At 38.7% G+C, this 24,706-nt stretch overlaps 1 protein-coding gene across 1 annotated transcript; it reads left to right on the top strand.

Annotated features, from left to right (window-relative positions):
- Window positions 1–588: 588 nt before the first annotated feature.
- On the top strand, window positions 589–24,279 carry ATP6V1C1 (ATPase H+ transporting V1 subunit C1). Its single transcript, XM_080340055.1, has 13 exons — window positions 589–667; window positions 7,118–7,300; window positions 9,478–9,545; window positions 10,694–10,779; window positions 11,766–11,860; window positions 16,724–16,815; window positions 17,885–17,983; window positions 18,967–19,035; window positions 20,430–20,522; window positions 20,611–20,704; window positions 21,206–21,303; window positions 22,392–22,518; window positions 23,670–24,279. Exons 2-13 carry the CDS (start codon window positions 7,169–7,171, stop codon window positions 23,763–23,765), a joined length of 1,149 nt encoding a protein of 382 aa, XP_080196181.1. The 5' UTR covers window positions 589–667; window positions 7,118–7,168; the 3' UTR covers window positions 23,766–24,279.
- The last annotated feature ends 427 nt before the right edge of the window (window positions 24,280–24,706 follow it).

The raw sequence follows: 24,706 nt of genomic DNA, 5'->3' as shown, positions 1-24,706 counted from the left end.
CTGCTGAGAAACTGTCTTTCCCAAATCGTTCCCCGCAGACCCACGGCAGTGGAGCACTTGAGGACACATACACACCGACAGCTGTGCTCACAAACTACCACTGCGATTTCCAAGAGCTGATCTGAGGAAGATCACCCAGCCGCAGCCAAAAACACACACATTCAAACCTGACTATCCTCCTCAGCCCTAAGAGCAAGATCATATAAAGCCTTCTTAACACCATCTGCTTCCTTGAGGCGGAGAATGCCACTATGCTCCACGTGTGGGGTTCCCACAGAGCCCCTGGCCCAGCCCAGGTTTACCAGCAGGGGCTGCCGCTGACCAGGCCCTCTGCAGGCCGGTGCCCTGAGGAGCCCGCGGGAGGCTCGGCTCCGTGCCCCGAGGAGGCCGCTAGTGTCCATGACCGCGGCGGTACCCTGGGCGAGCCCCGGCCGTGGGGTGAGGAGGAGCGAACGGATGTGCGCGCCAGTCCCGCTGCGGCCGGGTCTCGAACTTGCGATCCCGAGACCGCCCCGGGAGGACCTGTCAGTCACCGCGCCTTTTGCCCCGCCCCTCCCCTGTCTCGTGACCAGCGCTGCGGCGGAGTCAGCTGACCTGGCGCCTCACGTGACCCGCTGGCGGGTGTGCGGGCGGCGCGCGGCTGCCGGCGGAGGATGGAGCAGTGACGGTGAGCGCGGGGCAGCCGGGCCGGGCCGCGGAGGGGGCGAGGAGGAGGAGCAGGGGGCGGCCTGCACCGGGGCACGCGTTTCCCGAGCTCTTAGCGCGGCGCTCCGGCCTTCCTCGGCGGCAGGCCGCGCTGGGCCTGGCGTGAAGGGCAGCGCAGGTCGGGCCCTCCCGCCGCCGCGTCTCCCCGGGGCTTTGACGGGGCTCGGCGCCGCTCCGGGGCTGCCGGGCATCGGGGCTGCCCTGCCGCCGCTCCGCCAGGCCCCCGCGCCGCGGTTTGGTTGTGCGGAGGACGAAGCGAAAGCGCCGCCCGGGGAAGCTCCGGTGGGTGCCGGGGCAGGTGCTGCCTGCCGGGCGGTGAGAGCTGTCTCCTAATCCCCGTGATCCTGATGAGCGGCTCGGGGAGGGCGAAGGCAGCTCCCCGCCCCGAGCTCCTGCCCCGGATTGCGTCCGCACCGGCCTGGGAGCTCTCCGTTGTGAAATCGCCCCGTGCGCAGCTCCGGCTTCCTCTGTGCGGCCGCTGCTGTTTATGAAATGTGGAGGCAGCCAAGGCCGAGCTCCGAGCGCCAGAAGTGACTTCTGAGAGCGAGCTTGAAGGAGTAACTCTCGGGGACTTAGTGCTGGATATTGGGAGACTTCAGAATCACTTTCGTAGATTGAGATTTCGTGTGGAGCTAAATAGGAAAGAAGAAACAATTGTCGCCTTCCCCTAGCCCAGTTGTTTTTGAGAAATGCAATGCAGAGTGTCTTAGCTGAGGTTCTGTTTTGACATCATTATATGTGTTTCCAGCTGCAGCTTTGAAGCAGCTGTTTGGCAGTTGTGTTGTTTAGATTATAGTGTACTGTATGGAAGATTTTTCTTTGGAAATCAATTTTTCCTAGTAGCATAGAAATTACTCAGTATAAATTACTAGTAGCAATGCAGAATACATTTTGAATAATAAATCAGACTTTGGGCATTAGAGCAGTTAGGGATCAAAAACAGGTACTCCAGGGTAAAGCTTCAAGAGATGGAATGTTTCAAGCATTTTATAGATGAGTTGTGCTTGTTTGACTAGCAGAACACCTTGGCAATTTATTTATGTTACTTAAATCTCTTCGTAACAGCACATGGAAGACTATTACACCTCAAAGTTAGGTTGTGGTTTTGCTTATGAGAAAATGTCAAGGGAAGCTTAGTGGGATGCTGCCCAGTTGTTGAATCTAAAATGAGAAAAGTGTGTTCTAATGAATTTCCAGTATTAAGCCTTTATAAATGAGAATTTGTGTTCTTCATGAGTACTGAGCAAGATAAAGGTAGGTCTTGCACTGCTGGTCTTGCAAGGTTAAATGTATTTTTTTTGAGATACGGATGTTTTGGTTGATCAGTATTAAAACAGTAATTTCATAATCTGTGGAATCATAAGCATTGAGGTAGCTAGCTCAGTGACATATACAAAGCTGGAATTCTAGAACCTGTTCCTGAAAGCCCTGAGCTTTGTGTTAGCATGGTCTATAGAGAGATTCTCATATAAATGTAGTGTCTCGTTTTCCTGACTGTTTTTTTTCAGTTGTATAGCAAACACCTGATGCTGAAGTTGGCCAGAAAATGCTTACAGTGACATCTCAGAAGCAGTTTCACTCCGTAACAGGTGGCTTTACCCATACTCAACAGAACTAGGACCATAATGTCTACTCAGTATCATGGTGTGGTAGGGTTTTGCATGGGCAATGTTTAGGAAAAAAAGACCCACCACCTTGAAAGCATTAGCTTGATTAACTAGTGCTGTAGTACTGAATGTTTTTAAGTTGATAAATTTATGTGTTACAGGCAATTACCTTTATGTATGCAGGTATCCATTTATGAATATGTATTTTAATAAATATATGTCAGAAACAATTGAAATACCAAAAATCTCTAACAATGCTTAGGTGAAACTGTACTAGTACAAATTCTACTCAGTAGTGCATTACAAAAACAGGCTGGTTCACTTGTCTGTTCTTATTGCATATTCTAGGTTTTATACTGTCTACATTTTTTGGTTGTTCCCTTGGTTTGTTGTCCAAAAACCTAAGAGCAGGAAAGTGTGAGAAAATTTGACCGGAATAATACAGCTAATGGTCTTTGGGAGTGAGGAAGGTGAGATGGAAGCTGGTAGACAGCTTCTTGGGGTTATCCTCCCTGCTTCTGCTTTAGATTCTCAGCTTTAATTAATGCTTTCAGTTGCAATCATAAGCAAAGTAGAGAAAGGAAAGAAGTTTAATTATTGGGTTGTTAGCCAAGTACTTAAAAACTTGAACTGTGCTTTTGGCATTTTCTTGGGATATGAGAAGACTAAAGCTCAACAAGTCTTGATTCTGCCAGCACACTTGTTGTAACTTTGTTTTTATTGTGTTTATTTTTCCCTCTGTAACTTGCGTTTCAACATACAATGCTTCTGACTGCAGGTGTTTAAGTTAGCGCTGTATCCATATACAGGCAGTGCTTAGTATAATGAGATCCCAGTCTGCATTTGATTAGAATTTTTGGCTGATCACATAATTGCCATAGTGTAGTTTTAAAGTACTGTCAAAAGTACAGATAAATCTTTCCAAGGCAAAGTGTAGCTTATAAATTATAGTATCTGTGAAACCGATGTTCTGATGTTAAGGCCCAAGAGAGACTGGTGGTGAGTGTTGTGCAGGCTGCTGAGGTGCAAAAGCTGGCCGATTTAAAAACACCTGTCAGCCTAAAGATAGAAAAAAAAAAATCACCACAGTGGTGAATCTAAAGGCAGAATATATACCATTATTTGCAGATCAAAGGAATAAAATAATAGTTTGCTAAAAAATACCTGTCCGTTTACTTAGGAGATTTGAACAGTTAATGTTTCCTGCTTTATTCTGTGGTCCTCTTTAAATTTAATGGCTGTCATTTTACGGTGGGTCAGTACATATTTTTTGACTGATGAGCATCTATTTCTGTTTTTCTAACCATTCTGTAGCACTTCTCCTTTTCCACTTCTTGTTCATTGTTCTGTGTAGTTCCGATTCAGTATTCATTACCCCCCTTACATTAAAAAAATCTATAGAAACAAACATCTAAAATTCTTCTACCGAGCCTTTTTTCCTGTATATATTTGAAAATACCTCCAGTGAGTAGGCAGCTGAAATGGGGAATTGTCTTAAGTCCCATGGCTATTGGAAATGTAATGGAGGTTCAGGAAAAGCGACCACACAGACAAAAGAGGGAGGAAGGGAAGTCTACAAGCTTAATGATTCCTGGGAGCTACAGCTATTCTACCTTTACATCTTTGCTTTGAACAGTAGAAAAAGATCTTGGTTATTCAGTTGAACAATCCACTTTTGTCTCTGATATTAAGGAATTGTGAAGTGTTCTAGTACATTGTTTTTTAAGCATTAAAAAGGTTTGCTGTAAGTCTGTCAGGTGTTTGTTACTTCAGTTTTCTTTGTGGTAGCCTTGCAGTCATTGTATGAGGACTGACAAGTTAGTCCTTGAAAACTAACTTTCAAAGATTAAAAAACTTATTGAAGGCAGTTATTTTTCTCAAAGGGTCTGTTAAAGTGCTGTGTTGTTTGCATTTTTTTTCCCCCAGGAAAAGATGTTCAGATTTTTAATGGTGAGCCTGAATTTCCCAATCTGTAATGCAGGGAATGAAACTCTTGTCATTGTAAACATGTGACTGTTTCCTTAGATGGTATGATCTCTGGAAACTTTATACTTATTCTTTAAGGGTTATTTATGTTTTAGTGGAAAACTTGAGAATGCGATGTTCCATCTGTCTTACTGAATAGGAGTATAAAAAGGATATAAAGCTACTGGAGAGTGTCCAGAAGAGGGCCATGAAGTTGATGAAGGGTTTGGAGGGGAAGCCGTATGAGGAGCGGCTGAAGTCACTTGGTTCATTCAGCTTGGAGAAGCTTCCTCACAAAGGGAGGAGGAGGGGCAGGTGCTGATCTCTGTGATGACCAGTGATAAGACCCAAGGGAATGGCAGGAAGATGTGCCAGGGGAGGTTTAGGTTGGACATTAGGAAAAGGTTCTTCACCTAGAGGGTGGTGGAGCACTGGAACAGGCTCCCCAGGGAGGTGTCACAGCCCCAAGCCTAACAGTATTAAAGAAGCAATTGGACAACACCTTCAGACACATGAATTTTGGGGTTGTCCTATGCAGGGGCAGGAGTTGGACTCAATGATCCTTATGGGTCCCTTCCCACTAAGGACATTCTATGATTCTGTGAGTCTGGATTTCTGCCTTATGGGTCTTCTTTTAGATATTTGCACACTGCTGCTGCCGCCACCTAAACTGTTTTATTTATTTGTTCCAAAGACTCTTCTAGTCCTGGTTTACTCAAATCCGAACAAAATGCAGTTTAAAGCTTAAAGACTTTGTGTGTGCGTGTGTCAGCTGTAGTGGTGTCTCCCTGTGTGGTTGAAGTTTACTGTAAACTTGGCCATGTCCTTTATAGGGCCAGAGTTCAGTGAAGTGTAGGGAAACATCACGTACGATGGATCTGCCCAGTTTGGCATGGGTTAAGGAAGATAATGCATTAGGCTAATCTGAATAAAAAGAAATTTTGTCTCATTCCAAATTGTTGATAATTAGTAGACCTCCTGTGGAGACCTGTTGTTTGAGATAATCCGGCTAGCGCTTCCATAAGCGAAGAGGCCCCATATCATGCTATGTTATATTGGTGATGACAAATGTTGCTTTAAATTTTCATGATACCTCCCATACCAAAATCGCCAATGTGATATGACCAAGGATTGTTACAGTACATGCGTTTGAGTGCCAGGGCCAGTGGTGCCGGAGGGGCTGTTGGGGTGGGTTTCACCCCCTCTCTGGTTCTGCTTCCCCCAGCAGCCTGGGCCACAGCATGCTGGAGGAAGCAGACACAGTCTTTTCACCCATCCTGCTCAGAGATAGGACCCCTTTTCTCACCCATACTGTCAGGAAAAAATAACTCCTTATCACATCTCCTTCCAACCTGCTTTGACAATGTTTTAGGGGAGGAGAGAGAATAGTGCCAGTGAGGAGAGAACAGATAACTTCCAAGTCTCTGACCACCTTCTGTTGAGTAGAACCAGATGTGCAGGTGTGTGGCCTCAGCTCTGGAAAGTGTCCAGAACTGGGCTGGGTCAGGCTGGATAAGCTTTTGTGGAGTGGGGCATGTCTGGTCTTGTAAGTACTCTGATTTCTCAAATTTCTGTACCTGCCTTGGCATTGTCTGTATTGAGTATTATAGCACTACTGTGCACTACCCAGTAATGCAGTGTCAGCCATCCTGGAGTGTGCGGCATCAATAACTGGGTGTCATCATCTCTTGTTATAAACAAGGCCCCTTAATTGAAGGAGAATGGCTGTTATGCCAATGACAAGATTTGCTTAATGATATTAGTTTAATGGTTGGTAAACTTCAGCTTTAGGCTTCCTGAGTAGCTGAACAAATGAATCAGCTAACAGGCTTTTCTTTAGCTTGTCTCTAGCTTAAACACCCTTTAACTTTTTGAGCCTAGAATGATTAAACAGGTGGAGGACCTATATGTGTTGTTTTGGCCAAAGTTTGCTACTCTGTATTCATTCTTACAATATTTTATTCTCTCTCAAAAAAAATAAGCTGTAAAAGTGCTGTAGTCTGTGCTTGTTATGAAATGTAGGTTAGTCTCTACTCTTTCCAAGCTGCTGCGAAAGACATTGCAAATATCAAAATTTGACATTTAGATTCTGTCAAGGTGTGCTTTGATTTTGTTCTTCCTTATTTAAAAAAAAAGCCAGTAACTCTCAACCAGCTTGTTCTGTTTCTTAGTGACAGAAGAATGTATATACTATGAACTTCTAGAGCTCATTTGCAAAGTACTGAGACTCTCTTGACTAAGGCCAGTATGTATAACATTAGTGAAGGTCTGCAATGACAACAGAGATACCAAGACTAGAAAATGTCCATTTTCTTGAAATTTTTAGCTGCCAGCAGAATCTTCTTTGCTTGAAAGAACAAACAAAACCTTATAGGATTTAAACACTTTTTAGGCATTTACTCACTTAAAAACACTGTCCTAATCTGAAAAGTGATTGGAAACAGCTATATATGGTCAGAAAAAGTTGTCTGTTGTACGGATGCTGGAAGATATAAACAGCTGTGAAAATAAGATTTGTATCTGATTTTATTGGATTTATTTTCAGTTAGATTGCTTAAAATCTTTTGTGGAATTGCACTTCAGAGATGCTAATTTTGCAAACTCAGCCCACTTTAACTTGCAGGATGGGCAGTTTAAAAAGGCTTTCCAGCTCTGCAAATGTGATTTGGAAGATAGGAAAAAAAATCATTTTGAATCATGTCATACTCTTAGTAAAATCTCTTATAGTGGCTGAAACTCTACTTTAGTAACATCAAATTAGATGTTTTTCTTCAGGCAAAGCTTTGGATTCTGAATTAATGGCAGATATTCTTTCTCCCCACGTCTTCCCTTCTACCTAGCGTCTTGCCTCCATCTTCAGAAGCAGAAAGCATCAATATAAAGATACAAAAATGACCGAGTTTTGGCTGATTTCTGCTCCTGGGGAAAAAACCTGCCAACAGACATGGGAGAAACTACACGCAGCAACTACAAAAAATAACAATCTTTCTACTAATTCGAAGTTCAATATTCCGGACTTGAAGGTATGTAAGTCCCATTTCATGTCTGAAGAAGTATGTTTGTTTTGCATCATCTTTGTTTCTTTAGACTACGACTGTAGGTGGGAAGTGCTTGCAGACTTTTTAGAGGGGACAGCTGACTTCTTTCAATGACTGTGTAGACCTAAAAAGTAATTTGGACAACAATTATATTTTTCTGAAATTTTAAGTTAAAAATTCTTCACTCTAAGTTTTAAAGGTTCAGCAAACTGTGTTCTTTCAGCCAATACAGCAGTTTTTCCCGGACAGTAGTCTTGACCTCATACTGACAGCAGTTGGCTGGAGAAGAAAATTAGAAGAAACATGGAAACTTGTTATCTGAGTATTCATATGATACCGTTTCCTTTGGTGTTTTGTTTTGTTTGTTTATTTTTCACTTCTGAATTGTCTGCTGCCCCTTTTCTGGATAAGAAGCAGTGAAAAGGCTTGATTTAAAATACAGGGGTTGATCAAACAGCTGCTGCCTTTTCTCCATCCAAAAGTACCATTCATCTGTTAGAGCACTGGTTGTCTCCCACTGAGCATTCCAGTGTGACCTGCTGATATGTGTTATAAAAAAATGGAAAGAAAACTGTTTGAACTATTGCTGTGAAAAGAGAAACCAAATCTGAAGGCAGTTTCTCATGGTTAAACATAATTATCAGGATATGGAAAAGCTATGAGCCAGAATATTTATTAAGAAAATGTCTCTTGACCTCTGAATGTTTCTTTAAAAAAAAAAGAATGGTGAGCTCAGTTTAGCTGAGTGAAAGCTCATCAAAGCTTATCAAAATGAAAAGGAAAAAATGCCACCAGTCCCTGTCTGCAGCATGAATCAGATTCAGGTGGTGTGATGCCTTATTCCTGTCCCTGCTGAGGAACCAGCCCAGGGCATGAAGTGCTTCAGTGTGTCTTTTAAAAGGATCTTCCAACTGCCATAACTTACATTTACATTTAGACTGTCCTGAGTTATTTCAAAATATATACTGGTAGAGGTAGGAAGAGGGACTACAGCAAATGTCCATGTTCTCCCAGGAGATCCTTGGACATCAGTCAGGGTGGCTTTCAAACTGTAGGGTGCCTACAGCAGTTAGAGAAGTTATCACTGGAAATTGATGTGGCCCATTAGGGTTAAAAATGATTGGTATTTGTTTCTACTCCCTGAAAAGGGCAGAAGCTGAGTGTACTTTATATACAATGGGAAATTCTCTGGCTTCTGTGGACCAGGTAAAAGTGGTTAAGGAGTGAGATTATTTAGCTAGAACTCATTGAAACAGTCTTTTATTCTCCACTGAACAGCAGCCTGACAAAGATTGACTTGCCCTGTGGCTTGTGACTGGTCAAATCATTCACTTCCGTATTCTGTGTGTAGCTCAGAAGAAGGTGGAGACGGAAAGCGATTTGTTTGTGATGTTACTTAAGTAATTGTGCTCCTTTTTGTTTCAAGGCTAAAGAGGACAGGAAACATGCGAAGTTGAGTGGTCAAATACATAGAACAAAGATGCTGGACAAAAAACTAATGTTAATAGCATCTTGACAGAAGTTTCACTTATGCCTAACAATATTTCAGCAAGAAATATAAAGTGGTAGCTAAAATATTAGAGATAAGAAAAGTCATATTTTTGGAGCTATCTCCTGCTTTCATTGAACAGAATGAACAAATGTGTAAATACTTGGAGAACCAAAGAAAACTGATATTATATGACCTATTTAAAAATAATTACCCTTTGGCTTTTTAACTTGAGCATAGCTATACTGGTTTTATATTTTTTGGTGTCTTAGACCCATTTGAGACTTGTGTATGAAAGAGCTAAATACAGAATATTTCACTGTGCTCTAATTTACTAATGTTTGAGTTATACAGAGTCTAAAATTTTTGTCATCCTTGGCCCCAGAAAGGTTTACACATTGTTCTAGATTATCACATGAAATTAGTGAAGAAAGTGGTTTTGGGAGGAGGGTAAAGAAAGAGTTAGGTCTGATAGAGTGGTACTTTAGAAGTATCTTGAGCAAATGAAACATGTTGTGACTTTGTTAAAGTAACAAGTCTGAAATCTTAGAGTACAGTATTTTATGTAGTTCTGAAAAGCTATCTGTTCAGGAGATGTAGTGGGTTTTGTATTTTGTTTTTGTCTTTCTATGTTTATACACAATTGCTAATGCATTTTGATGTTTCCTTCTAGGTTGGCACACTGGATGTTTTGGTTGGTCTGTCAGATGAGCTGGCTAAACTGGATGCGTTTGTGGAGGGGTAACAGTTTATTTTTACTAGAATGCAAACTATTAGAATAATGATGTGATGGTTTGCTGAGTCCTAGCAATACATGGATTATTTTCAACTTTTATTTGTTTTCATAGTGATCCCTATAGGCAGTCGACAAGCTAGGATTTCAATAAGCTAAGCTGTTGTTTTTCCTAGTATCTTTACTTGGGGGAAAAAAAACATCTGAACTTCTTGTGGACTAGTGGGACATTATGCATTGATGAAAGGTGCTTCTCCCTACAGTAGGGCTGTGTGCTGCTGGGTCCTGGACAACTGTTAAGAACTGAGCCTGGCAGCTGCAGGAAGTGCTAATGAAATGGAGTAAAAACTGTTATTTTAGCACATTAGAGCACTGTTTACAGACTTTGAGAAAGTAACCATGTTGTTTCCTAATCCACAGAGGGATTAAACAGCATTAATATTAAAATGCAAAAGCTATTCATTTTGACTAAACTAATGATCCCTTGAAAGTGTTTTTGATCAAATATAACAAAATTTCACGTGGCTGGAACCTGTGGAGCCATCTTCTGTTTCAAGGAGAGAAGTATTAAGTAGTCATTTTTAAATAGAGAAGGAAACTATTGGGCATGGCACATGTGAGCAATATTAAACATAGCTTTTGTAGTGAGGAAGGCAGGTCTTATGTGTCACGTCTCATGAGACCTTAGGGCTAGAATTTCTCTATGGCTCTTCAGTTACCTTTAGTATTTCATTGTCACGGTTGCCTTGTGTTTAGTTTGGATTATTGGTGATTTCTACCTTGCTGTCTATTTTTAAAAATAAGGGTTTAGGATCTTGAAATTGCCACAGACTTCAAAGAAAGACTGGAGTATAGTGAGATTACACGTGAAGTCAGCCCTTATTACTCAGAGGCCAGGAAAGGAGCCTCACCTTGTTGAGAACTGTTAGAGAAGAATTTAAGTTCTGGCATGTATTTGAGAAGTTGGTCTTCTTTACATACTGATCCTAGTTTGTGCTCTTGGAAAGCTTATATGGAAAGCAATCAACTCTTCCGTTTTGATCCAATCCAAAATTTTTTTCCCAGACAATTTCAGATCAGTTTCATGAATGGTATTCTAAAAATGGCAGTTTTTTTCATTCCTTTTTTTTTCATATATTTATCTTTCATTTTTCAGTGTTGTAAAGAAAGTGGCCCAGTATATGGCTGATGTTCTAGAAGACAGTAAAGATAAAGTTCAGGAGAATCTTCTGGCTAATGGAGGTAAAATGTTAACCATAATATGTGCATTCTAAAAGTAACAGGAAGGAAGGCAACGATCCTGAAACGTAGTGAATGCTACTTCTCTATATGACACTCTAAGAACCTAGTTTAGCTACGGAAGTACTTTTTTTGGCATGAGTCACTTGCCGTGAAACAAATTATAGGATCCAGAATGACAAGAAATTAGATCTACAGGTTAAATACTCACAGAAGCCTCTGGTCCTTTAGGGCTGTATTTTGTCATCACTGGCCTCTGGTGGAACATGAAAATTAATGGTCACTGTAAACATTCTTCATTTTAGTCTGTCATCTAAATAGGTATGGTTTTATGTAAGTTGTGCTGCAATACCCAGTTGCTCCCAAATTGTGATAAAATGTCTTTATAAAACTAGTTGTCTCATGAAAATATTTGTCCATTTTATCACAGTAAAGAGTTGCATTGGTTTCTAAATGAATATTTTGTTTTCAATAGCCATTTCATAATAATTAACACAGCTTGTATTGATGTAAGAGAGGCCAATATGAGTGGGTTAATGTGAAGACAATGCAGTGGTCCTAATTAACACTGTTATTTTTAGATAAGGGCTTGGAGTAGTCTCTCTCATAGACAGCTTTACAGAACTGTTGCTTCAGTTGAGCCATATAATATTTGCCTTCTTTTTCCATTGTAACACTCCTTTCTCCCACCCATTTTTCACACAAAACTAAAAATAGTTGGTCTTGTCTGTACTTCTCCAGCCATCATTGACCTCGACTCTAAACGATATTTACTACTACAGAGGTGAAGAAACCAATATCTGGAGACAGAGGTCACAGAGAACTTACAACTTGATTGTGTATTTTCAAGTTTCTTAAGCAGCAGGGTCCACACATGTGAAGGTCCACAGTCTCTTATAGTACTCTTCTGTTATAGCAATCCTACATGGAATATAATACATCAGTCTTTTTGTTGTCTGTCTTTAAAAAGTTGTTCTTTAAAATTTTAGTTGACTTGGTCACCTATATAACAAGGTTCCAGTGGGATATGGCCAAATACCCAATCAAGCAATCTTTGAAGAATATTTCAGAAATTATTGCAAAGGTAAGGTAGCATGTTTTATAAAACTTTCCTACTTGAACTTAAGGTATTTATGCACAAAACTTGGTACTCAAAGCTATTTGTCTCTTTTTGTTAGCTTTATGTAACTTTGATAACAATAGCAGTAGTAGCAGTGTCCGTGTTTTAGCAACTGAAGAAGTATATTAGAATTGGGAAAGGATTTGGAATGTGCTCTGTGAAAGCCATCATGTTGTCTTTGCTGATTTTTGTTTTCTAAGATCACTGGATTAACCAAGAAATAGCTAGCAAATTGTGTCACATTTAAATTTTGCTACATGCATGCCATTTGTCTGATGTTCTTAAACTCTGTGGACTATTAGCAGTAAACCAAGGAATTTGTTTACCTTCTGAAAGCCATTGCGCTCAGTCATGAGGGGGAAAATAAGCCTTCAGTGGCAGGTGTAAGGAAAGCTCATTTCAGTGTTGTCATGGGTTTTCCCCCTGTCTTTACCTTGGTAAAGTTTTTCACACTTTGGGGACTTGGTTTGGTTTGTACTTGCTGTGAGCTTAGGTGGGGTCCTCAGCAGTGACTTCCTGCATTCAAGCAGCGAAAGAGTTCTCTGTGAGCTGCCCTTGCTTAAGTATCTTCCCAGCTTTTTCAGTTTTTAATTTTTTTCTTTCTGTAATCTGCAAACTGACTCTTGAAATTTTCTGTGTCAATAATACATAACCTGGAAAAAAGCAACAACAGCTGCTCTGGGTACCTATAGAGGTAGTCCTTGGTGGCAGATTTGTGTAAACTGTAGTTGGGGTGGGGATGGGAGTTACTGCTGGCAACTCATGCTTTGCTATAACTGAAGATTTAGTTGTTAGTTTCTTTCCTGAAACTGTTAGTTTAAAATTTTTGCAGAAATTGCAAAATCTTAATAGGTGGTACATAGCTCACTGAGAAGGAAACAAACACTTATCATTTTGATGTTTTCTTCGGGGCTATCACTGCATCTCGAATTTACTCCACAAATTACATTCAGTAACTACTGGAAAACATCTGCAGTGTGGAGTTTTGTTGGAGGAAGACTGACTGGCTTAGGACTCTTGAGATTTGCACATTAAAAACATCCCACAGGCATAAAATGATAATCTTAATATCTGACACTCCTTAAGTACATGAGCTTTGCTTCATCAGAAGAAGGTATTAAAATGAAGCGTTCAGCTCTTTACAGCATGTATAAGCACAAAGTTTGAGTTGGGAGAAGATGTTGTTGGAGAAAGTGGGATAGAACAGAAGATAGGGTGAAGTGGTTTCTACAAGTCTTATTAAGGAAGTGGCTCTTGAAAAAGTTTAGTTTGTCTTTAGAATAGGAGTGAGAGTTACTGAAAACAGTTGTCAGCTGTGTTTTGTCTTATTTTTGGAAGTTAACTGTTGCCATAGTATAAAACTTGTTTTTGTAGCAATTTAGTTTGTTGGAAAAAGTATCAAAGAGCATGAAGGGATATGCCTTTTACTGAAATATTGTCAAGGATTCAGTGCACATTCTTCTGTGTCCTGGAGTTTGCTAGATAAATCATCTGCTTGCAGCAAAGTTGTATTTCACAACCTGAACCTTAAGTTAAATAACTGGCTTACTACATTCTTTTCCATCTAATTTAGGGACCTCATTGGGTTATTAGGCCGAATAATAAATGCAGAGGAACAGGTCTGCTGGAGTTGAGCCTGAATCATTATGTTGAGGGTTTCCATTTCTATAAGGAGAGCTTCAAGGACACCTGTGTATTAAATCTAATATCAAATAGTTTAACAACTGTTTTCAGTTGTGAGCCATGATGTGTGTCCATAAAGTGGAAAAGAGGAGGAAGATGACTGAAATTGCCTTACTTTCTTGTGGAAGTGACACCTAGGAGACAATGTCACAGGACTTGAAGCAGTTTTGTCCCTAACAACATTAAAATCTTCACTTTGATATCTGATTAACATGAAGATACAGGAAAATTGATAGAGCTACATTGATTAAAATTGGTTAAGCCTCTTGACATGTTGATGTTAAAATAACTTGTAAAGCTTGTCAGATCATGAGATACTACTTTTCCTGTATGGCTTTATATCCCCCTCACTCGCTATAGCAGGTTCTGATATTTGTCGAAACGAGAGTAATGGCAACTGCAGTGGGGGAGTTTGTCAGTTGAGGAAGAATTATTGTGGTGTTGAAAACTTTTAAAATAAAAGGAAATCTACTGTTCATCAAGTTTTTTCAGCCTTTAACTTTCAGAAGTATTGTGAGTGCCAGTGTCAGTACTGAAGACTTTGAAGATGGTGTCTGTGCCATGTGAGAGCTGTCACCTAATCTAGTCATTCTTTGTGTTTGAAATTATGGTTACAAGACTGCTATGCAAGGAGGCAACCTCAGTATCCTCAGTGTTCTAGTGCTTCAGCAACCCAGGTATCTACTGACATACAGCTCACTTGTACAGTTACAAGAAGACACTTGTGTATTGCCAGTGACTATATGAGTGGTTTAAATATATGGGTTTTGCTATGGGTAGAAACAGGCCAACTGTGTTAGACTGATACTTTCTTTAGCAATATCATGAGTCTGCCTCATTTTGCAATAACATTTATAAGTTATCCATCAATTCTACTACTAAAAGAAAGGCTATATTGTCATTTCATTTCTCATTTTTACACAAATATATTTTCAAGAACTCTACTGTGATGCTGAGATTTGCAGTTCTGCATTCTCTTAACATTTTAACAGGAAACAAAGTTGATTCTTGTTTACAGTAAACTGCAGTTGGTGCAGCAGTAACAGGCTTTTGTCTAAGCAATCATCTTTTAAAAGACTTTACAAATGAGAGTATTGACAATTAGGAACTCATGAATGGAACTGGTTTGTAATGGCAGTGTTTGGTATCAATGTGTTTTGCTTTTTGACATTAAGCAATGTATAGTTAGACTTTTGATGCCTGGAAAAGGTGAAAGGGAAGTTTGTTGGTCTGGGAAAAAGTCCAAATGCGCAAAGGTATTCGCTTAATTGCTTTTAATTAATTTTTCCCTAATGCTGTCTTCTAGCTGTGAGAAGGAAAAATAAAAGATAAAATTAGTGCATTAAAAGTTTTCTCGAAAATGCATTCTTTGTGACACCTACTGAAATGTTCTACATACTTTGCTAAAGGTTACATTAGCCAAAGAACTTCAATAATCTTAAATACTCATCTGTTTAAAAAATAGATTGTCTTATTTTCAGAGTATTTTGTATTAAGCATTGCTGTATCTGTAAAGATGCAAGCTGAATGAAACTGCCAGAATGTTCAGGCTTTTAATGACTCTTTCCTGCTACAGCCAAGGGAACTTAGGTGTTACCATAAACAAGAGCACTATATAAACTAAGTGATGTAGAGATTTATTTTGTGGAAATAAAACCGTATCTGCATCCCCCAGCTTAAGTGTTGTACACAAACAAAGTATTATGTCAACGGCCTAAGTCCAGGGAGGGTCCCTTGACTGTATTTAGTTGCTTGTCCCTGGAAATTTTTATGTGCTTGTACGTACACAGGACAGTGAGGAGCAGTGAGTAGGCAGTGTTATGGTGCCAGACCAACACTGCTCCACATTCTTTCAGTTATCCAACTCTTACTAAGTATATTGACTTTAAAATACTTCCTTGTATAGAGTACATGCTGATAGGAACATAATGGGCTGCTTAGGACCTACTAATTGCTTTATTTGTTTTGTGTTCTTCCACTTGCTGTCCAGTTACCTAGCTGGGAATGAATCATTTTTGGTAATCGCTCTAATTAGTGCTGGAGGACAAATTTGAGAAAGATGACTTACCTGAGCAGCAATGGCCAGCCACATGGGAGAGTCTGAGTCGGAACAGTAAAATAGTTGGAACTTTCATATGAAAGTTTGAAAGATGATTGAAGGCTGCCAGCGACATTAGAAGTAGAATGCTGCCTCCACTTTGATTGGACATGTATATTTATTGTCTGAAATAAACAGTATTTCAGACTTGAATCCAATTTATCTCTCTAGTCCGGAACTGACCTTGTGCAACTTCAGATATTCCAAAATATCTAAGTTCTTACTAAATGAAGAAAGTCTCTGTAAAAGAGATTTTTCTTTGTAGTTGTAAACCTTTGCCAATGTAAGATAGCACAAAAGATGATTTTGTGAAGGGAGATGATGGTATAATATTTTGTATTTTCCTTCGCAAGCATACAGAATTGGGAATAGCTTTGCGGGGGGGAAAGGACATAAGATTATTGTGATGATATTTAGAACCTTAAATGGTAACAGCCATTTGGAATTGGGCAGATGATGCATTTAATTGATATTCTGTCTTTGAGTGACCAAGGCTGTTCACCTCAAGGAAAGGTGAAAATTGCAGTAGGTAAATACAGTGTGACAGAGTCTTCTCTTAAGCTGCAGATGATACAAAGCGATAAGGCTTTGGGTTACTTAATTCTTGATTTGCACCTCATAAAACTGTTCATATTTTTTGTCACTGGAACTCTAATGAGGGAAAAGTATAATGAGAAGTGAGGTAACATGTGGAGGTGGTACCCCGTATTCACAGGTGTATTTGTATCATGGTAGAAAAGCAAACATCAAGTGATCTCTCTTGTCAGCTGAGATGGAGGGTGGTAGCCTCAAGGTGATGGAGTGATGATAAGGTGCGTGCAGCAGAATGTCCAGATGATTCCAGAAGAGCATGTGTAATTTCTGTTATTGGCTGATTTAGAGTTTTCTGAGTTTTCAGCGAAGATTGTCAGACCCTAGAGAAATAATCATTTAAATTTGTGTATTTTTTATTGTTTTTGTTGGCAGATCTAAGCTTTGTAATTAGGAAATAATTTTAAAACTATTATAGTTCTTTAGACACTATTTCTTTTCTTTTTATCTTTAAGGGCGTAAACCAGATTGACAATGATCTAAAAGCAAGAGCCTCAGCCTACAATAATCTGAAAGGGAACCTTCAGAATTTGGAAAGAAAGAATGCGTAAGTCATGTTGGTTTTTGCTAATGTAGCACAGAAAAGTTATCTAACCATGAAAGCTTAGTAACATGTGAAAAGGTATGGGCTCTGAGCTTAATGTGTTTTTGAGCTGTTTATCAATCTTGAATAGCAGCTGTCATGAAAGAACACTTATTAACAACTGACTTGCTGCCAATAGCTCACTTGTGATTGATAAGCAATTATGAGATACACAAAAGCATGTACAAATAGTATAAGTTGCTGGAACTTTTGAGAGAAGCTTGTTGTTAAAGGGGTGTGTAACGCTGCTACTTATGTGTCTGTCTAAACAAGGAAATCTTTCCCTTCACACCCATTTATGCATATCAATATTACTGGGTTTCTTCCCTCAAAATTAACCATCAGAGAGACAGCTGTTGTATATATGGAGATAATAAAATAAGTAAGGACTGCATGCTGTCTTGTCATGTACGTGATGATTATCTGAAGTACAGTTGAGGTACAGTAGTTCTTCTGTGCAAATATGGTTGATTAATTTGACCCAGCCCTACCATTACAGTAATGGTACAAGCCTACTGGCTGATTCAGAACCATGGGCCATTTTATGAGTAAGCCTTAAGTCCTGTCTTAAGCCATCATAGTTTGTCAGCTAAGGCCCGTAAAATCTGTGTGTGTTCTTAGTCTTTTGTGAATACGAGGCACTATACTGCTTTAAGCTTTTAATGAAGTTCTGTATGTAAATCTGTACAAGGTTCATTGTAACTCTGAGGCTCTGTATCCTAGACTTCACGATTAATAGTTTTAATGGTTCTTGTGTTTCTAAACTGCTTTTACAATGATAACTAGGCTTCTTAAGTGTGTGAGGTATTTGGCATATGGAAATAACACATAGCAGTGGAGCTACTGACTTCAGTGACTTTAAACAGTAAGGTATAAAATACTTATAAGGACATTTTATTTGCTCTGCTAATAGTGGATGCTTAAGTAAAATATATTTTTGAAAATGTTATACTGTCAAGCACTAGAAACTGTTGTGTAGATTAATCCAATTCTTAAACATGTATTTACTCTGGCTGTCTTTGTTTCTCTGCAGGGGAAGCTTGCTAACCAGAAGTCTTGCTGATGTTGTAAAGAAAGAGGACTTTGTACTCGATTCAGAATATTTGGTCACGTTATTAGTGATTGTACCGAAGTAAGTATATTATTTGTCCTAAGAACAGAATAAAATTAGAATTTAAATCAAATAATAGATCTCACAACCCTATAATACTGTAAGAAAGGACATCTAAATTTGTCCAGGGTTTTCCTGGATGAACTAACTGCCAGTGGAACGCTGCTTATGTCATGTCAAAGGTTTGCTGCAAACAAGTTACTCCTGTCTGAAATGTTTAAACAACAAAAATCGCACCTTTTCCCCTGTCCAAAGAAAGTGATGATACGGATGTCCTTAAGACTCTTGAGAAAATGGCACTAGACTGTCTTTCTGGAGCTGAGAACAAAAAGAATTTTAACTTGTAAAGACAGCCAGCAGGCTGATATCACATGAAGCAGTAGTCTCTGTCACATGTAAAACTCTGGTGAAGAGTTTTGCAGTGACTTTAGCAAAAAACCGTTGGATACTATATCTTGACTGTTGTTTTTCTTTCACCTTTGACTTTTTTTTGGTGTTGAGAAGGTGGGACCTCTTCAACACCGACTACTGAAAGGCAAGGCTTCCAAAATTCTCAGCAGTCCTTCAGGCAAGTGCAGGACTCTGGGGAACCCATTCGTAATTGTGGAAAAAGTATTCCGATTAGTAAATCAGAAGAGCAGATTTGCATAAGGAGTTTCTGATAAACCTTGACAGTTAAGTCCATATGGTCCCCTGAGATCTGTACGTAATCATGACTAATTTGATTTCATAGTTCTTAAATTTCAGAAATTTTACACTTGTAAACTTCTATGAAGACTGAAGATAAAATATGTTACTTTTGCTATCATTATAGTTTATTTAGCAAAAATAAAAACAACATGAGGACTGTCCCTCTTGTCTTGCATGTTTCTGACAACCTGCACGTGGATTGGAAGTTGTGATGGTTAAATGCTTTTAACATTTTTTTGGAAAAACTTGATCCATTAATCTGGGAATTTTTATTACAGTACTAGATGTCTAACCATAACCTGTGTATTCTCTAGGTTAAATTATAATGACTGGGTTAAGCAATATGAAACACTAGCAGAGATGGTTGTACCACGTTCCAGCAAGTAAGTTGTTAAATGCTAAATCTCATATTTGCATGTTATATATTTCATAATTTTTCTTGATCTGTAGTGACTTTGAATTTTAAAGATTCATCGAAAGTTTTTAGAACGTCCAGCTTTATAGCTTTACCTGACCAAGCTTGATTATGGTGTAGTTGAGAAAAAAATTCAAAGGATCTCTAACTCTAGAGTTAATGAAGTTCTCAAACTAATTTATTTGGGAAGAGTAGAAGAATTGAAAATTTAATCTAGTTCAGATCAGGCACATTTGGCTTCAAGGTAACACATGGTGGGGTTTAGCTGCAAGTTCTGCTGCTAGCCTGTAAATTTCATGCCTGCGTTCAGAGAACTTACTTCAAGTTACATATACTCTTTGAAAGATGCTAAAGAGTGAAGAACCTCAACTGTAGATGGTTTTCCTGTGTGCAAAGAAAAGTAACTTGTCTCTTTTGAGCTAACACAGATCCTCTGTACCCAGCTGGTGCTTGGTGCCTGTGGTCGGCATGACTGGTGCCAGGATTTGATAATACTGTTAAGCCACTTTAGCAATCTTGTAACCACGTTGACAGTAAAGTCACCATGTAGCACAAAGCATTGCTGCTTGTTAATTTTAACTGACAGAGTGAGGTTTTGCTCAGGCAGATCTGATATTACCAGCTCTGTGCCAGTTACAAAATCTGAACTTGCTCTGGCTAACTTCACATTTGAGTTAGATCAACTTAAGCCTGCTGGGAGACCTGCTAATGATTCTTATTTAATTACTCTGAAACCATGGCCTAGGGATAGCTTAGGAAGAGGTGACTTGTTAAACTGTTGGATAATGCTTGTGTTGAAAACTGTATGACACTGAGGGACAGTCGAAATCTCTTCAAGCTTTTTTCCTAAGGTGTAGTCTCAAATTAAGCAGTATTGTTTTGAACAATAAAATAATAAATCTGGAGGTCATCTTTACAGCCTAAGGAATGCTTTTTTTACCAACCTTTGTATTTTTAATTTTTGTCCTTTTCTATTTTAAATCCATTTCCCTTTCCCTTTAAAACAGGCATTTCTATGAATTCTGTAGTCCAAGCTTCAGTATCAAGCCAGCCTTAGTTCCTTTTTCTGTAAAATAATTTTAACTTGAACAAATATCCAGACATGTATGAAGTGTTTCTGAGTGGTGAAGTCTCCGAATGGGAAATGGAAACTGCCATCCTTTGTGAAGAGAGTAATAATAAGAGCACTTGCTGAAGTCTCAGTTACTTTCTGTATAAGGCATTTAATCTGGGAACTAATCCGGTGTGATTATCTACATTTATGTGCTTGCCTAGTAGTGATGAAGTACAATTGAAGCTACTGCATATCTGATCTGTGGTGACTTGAACGTTATCAATTCTGACACTTTTTTTTCTGTGTAGTGTACTCTTTGAGGATCAAGATAGTTACCTTTGTAACGTCACCTTGTTCAGGAAGGCAGTGGATGACTTCAAACATAAAGCCAGAGAATACAAGTAAGGCTTATTTTGTGTGTGTTCTGTCTCTCATGCTTTGAAGGAAGTCTAGGTAGCCACTTCTGATTTTATTCACTTCCAAATGCAGGTTTATGGTCCGTGACTTCCAGTATAATGAAGAAGAGATGAAAGCTGATAAAGAGGAAATGAATAGACTGTCAACTGACAAGAAGAAACAGTTTGTAAGTCTATATAAACTAGTCATTATAGAAACATGAGACATCAAAGACTTCTTATTGCTACATAACAATTTAATGAACTTGTGATTCTTAGAAAACATTGCAATGATGATGTGACATAGTCAGCCTGCCACCCAGCTTATCTGCTCAGGGATAGCTGAGTTTCCTGTAGCCCAAATGCTCCTCACTGCATTGAACCAAGTGCTGATGATATATCAAGTTTGAAAATGGACAAACATTTGAGTGAAATAATTAGATATTACTAAAATAGTTAGCCCATGGAAGCTGAGATGATGCACCGAAGAGACAATGGAAGCCTCATTACATTTCTCTTGACTTAGTGTTGAAACACCCTTGAGCCATTATGTCCATAGTGAACTCTGTCTTTTAAGTTGTCTTTATTATCATGGTACAGATATTGAGTATCTGCTCAAACATTCTTGATGGACTGAATCTTTTTGTGAAGTTCGAATAACTTTTGTTTTTTCCTCTTCCCTTTCACAGGGGCCTCTGGTTCGGTGGCTGAAAGTTAATTTCAGTGAAGCTTTCATTGCATGGATCCATGTGAAAGCACTGCGAGTTTTTGTTGAATCTGTTTTAAGGTAATGAGGCAGACCTGAATATGGGCTTTTCTTCCTAGACTTTGTAAGAATTTACATCTAGCTTGGGAGTTTACCAGGCTGAGGTGTGTGAACGCTGCTTGTCCAGGCAGGAGGAAACAAGGAGTAGGGCAGTAGGAACAGCTGATGGCAATAGCTCTTGTTGCCAGTTTTGAATATTTGAGGTAGACAATTGTGTATCTTGCGCCTTGGATAGTCTTGCCACCAGTGCTTTAGGAACTAAAGGTACTTTGTAAGTTGCAGCAAGGCATTTCTGCTGATTCTTAGCTTGCTTCATGAGCTGCTTGTAAAATAACCTTACTGTATCTTCTATTTAAGTGGGAATAGTTCAGAATAAAGAAGTATCCAGGCCTTGAGAAATGTAGATTGACATCTTGAAATGTATGCTTTTTCTTTAAAACATGCCTAAGAATTTTCTACTCTAAACTTTTCAGTATTATACTGTTCAATACTCTCAACTATAAAATTACTCTGCTTTTTTTCTTCACATCTATCCAGAAATGTAGTTACTAAGTTGACTTAAGAACAGCTGTAGTTATTCTGCAGGAGGGACCTGGGGTTTTTTTTTTTAGCCTTTTTGATAAGTTATCATAAAGGAGACAACCAGAGGAGGAAAAAAAATGTATTAATTTGGATTCTAGTCTGTTCTATAGTTGTGATGGGTTTATTTTGAAGATAAACTTGAGTAGGGAAGCTGAACTTGATTTGAATATTGGCAAATGCTTCCACACTTCTAGAAAGGAGGATTGAGTGGATTTTCCACCAAGTGGCAAAAGTGAACTCTAGCAAGTTCAAAACTTTGAGACTCCAGGTAATTGTGCTGAGTACTGAAGGGTTTAAAAGGATTTTAAAAGCATTCAGACTTCTGCTTTGTTATTTCAAACTTGAAGGAAGAAGTTATACATTATTGGTGCCTTCTGAATTGTGGAAACAGAATGATCTCACAAAAATGAAAATGAGCAGAATTTACTCTTCAACAATATGTTTATTTTTCAAAATAAAATTCTGCTTTGAAAGATAAAAGAATGCTCACTTCAGCATTTTCATAGTTTTCTGCTTGACTTGCTCAGGTATGGTTTGCCAGTTAACTTCCAGGCAATGCTGCTTCAGCCTAATAAGAAAACAATGAAGAAACTGAGGGAGGTTTTGTATGACTTATACAAACACCTTGACAGCAGTGCAGCAGCTATCATTGATGTAAGTATTTTTGTTACTGCTATTCCCCTTAAATATTAGGTTTAGTCTGTTTAAGCAAAAAGAAGTTTATTTATTAAAAAGCTACACGTCTCCATATTCTCCACCATTTTGTCACAGTACAGAAAATTGTCTCCTTGTGAAAATGACACTTCTATTTTACATTTTTGCAAAGCAGATGGTATTTAAGGTTGCAACTAATGCATTTGGCAAGCTGCCTGTTATAAAAGCCTAACGTAACTTCTTACTGCATTCTTCCCTACTGCCGATGGAAAGATATCTTATAGACTACATACATATGTGTATCCTTAAAGAATTCAAACAAAGTCAACTTTTATATTAAACTAGCCTTAAGGAACTTGAACACATTTCATATATTTTTTGAGCCCAGAAGGAATATGTGAATTTTCCACAGTCTATGGTAACAGTGGCCTTAATACTGAAACAACGCGCTTTTTTTGTCACATTGCTATCTTTAAGTTAACATAGTCATCCGTCTCTGAAGGAGGTTGAATTGATGTCAAGATGGAGTCATCCTTTCCATCTGTCAGTCTCATTTTCATGTTTAAAGCGGGTTTGCTAGGAGGCTTATTCTACTAATTTGTTTCATATTGAAAAGCAGTGCTTTCCGTAGTTAAAGATCGACCACACAACTAGATTAGCCAAATTTTAAAAGATTAAAAATAACCTTTCTCAACATTGGAAAAACCACTACATTAAATACAAAGTATTTCCAGGCCTTTTTGGGGCAAGGGGATGTGAGACAATTCAGGCAAAAATTAAAGATGCTGAACTTCTTGTAACTTCTGGATCATTCAGCACCCTATAACAGTATTTCATAAACTGTATTTAGAAGTAGTAAAACATATTTGCAATACTTTTCCTTCCGTTTAGTGGTTCACTAAACGTTTAGTATGTTCACTATAGCAGCAGGTGTGTATTATTGATAGAAAGCTACTTAGATTTTTGGGAAAGCATTTGTTTTTCATTTGTCAAAGTTCTAAATTTGTTGCTTAAACAGTCACTTGAACATGAAAAATTAAGCTTAAGTCTTGCCTGGCATATTTACTTCTAAAACATATGAATGTTTCATCTATTTCTGAATAGGAGTCTGAATTCTAAGAGTCTAACTGGTTTCAAAACTTTATTTGCAGGCAACTATGGATATTCCAGGCTTAAACCTCAGTCAACAGGAGTACTACCCATATGTGTACTACAAGATCGATTGTAACTTGCTGGAATTCAAGTGAAAGTTCCCTAACATGACAATCTTCTCAGTGTTGATGTAAACAAACAGAAGGGAGGTTGAAGTAAAGTAAAACTTGCAACATTCTACTAATCATATGCTTGCTTCTTCTGTTAGTTGAATTTAACACACAGTGGTCCATCTCTAGGTGTTTTCTTTTTAAAGAACAGTGTAGGTAATCTGCTTTAACCAATTATGTCTGTAAATGTATATTGAGAGAATCGAAGTATTTATAAACAGAGTGATTTATTTAAGGAAAAGCTCATTCCTCTTTCATATGGTGGTCTATGTTAATTCCATGTACCATTGTTTATAAAAAAACTTGTTTACAAAATAGTGTAAATGTTCATGGCCATTTTGCTCATTTGATTTACTAGATACAATTGTGTTAATGTTGTTGAACTGTGATGTAAAGTATGTAAAATTGGTATGAAATTGTGCTTTCTGAATGGTTTAAAATTACAATTGAAGCACTGTAAACACAGGAAAAAAATAAACGTACCTGTGCAAATGTGTCACTTCCTTGTGCCCCATATAACTGTAGATACCTGTGTCTAAACTGAAGCAATGTGCTAAGTCTTAAAACCAGTGCTTCATCCTGCACGCAGTGGTACAGAAATGCAGCCGACATCAGCACAGGTGCTTTTAAGAGATGCAAGTATTTCTTTTGCTTTGTGCAGAAACACTCAAGTCTGTTCTTTGGTCGCCAAACCTATGTATGAATGTTTTTCATGTTTAAATCTTTGTGACACTAAGATGAAAATGTGAAACAAATTTTGCAAAGAGGGGAGTAACCTGAAATGCTAACAGGCTATGCTGGTCTGGAATTTTTTGATAGTTCTTTGCTCTTTTCAATCAGCTGAAGCGTGGGGCTACTTTACGGCTTTGAATACTGTACTGTTAGATGCTCACATTTTTTTTTAGTTTTGGCAGCATCTTTTCTAC

The sequence above is a fragment of the Nesoenas mayeri genome (assembly GCF_963082525.1).
Source record: "Nesoenas mayeri genome assembly, chromosome: 2".
NCBI lineage: Eukaryota > Metazoa > Chordata > Aves > Columbiformes > Columbidae > Nesoenas > Nesoenas mayeri.
Note: the sequence above shows the minus strand (reverse complement) of the source record. Positions and strands in the feature narration are given on the sequence as shown.

What these genes read in the sequence shown, in the direction of transcription:
- ATP6V1C1 (XM_080340055.1), top strand. Translation starts at nt 7,169, where the DNA reads ATGACCGAGTTTTGGCTGATTTCTGCTCCTGGGGAAAAAACCTGCCAA. An exon ending in TTTCAGAAATTATTGCAAAG is followed by an intron (nt 11,861 to 16,723) that starts GTAAGGTAGCAT and finishes TTTATCTTTAAG; the next exon opens with GGCGTAAACCAGATTGACAA. An exon ending in CATAAAGCCAGAGAATACAA is followed by an intron (nt 20,523 to 20,610) that starts GTAAGGCTTATT and finishes TTCCAAATGCAG; the next exon opens with GTTTATGGTCCGTGACTTCC.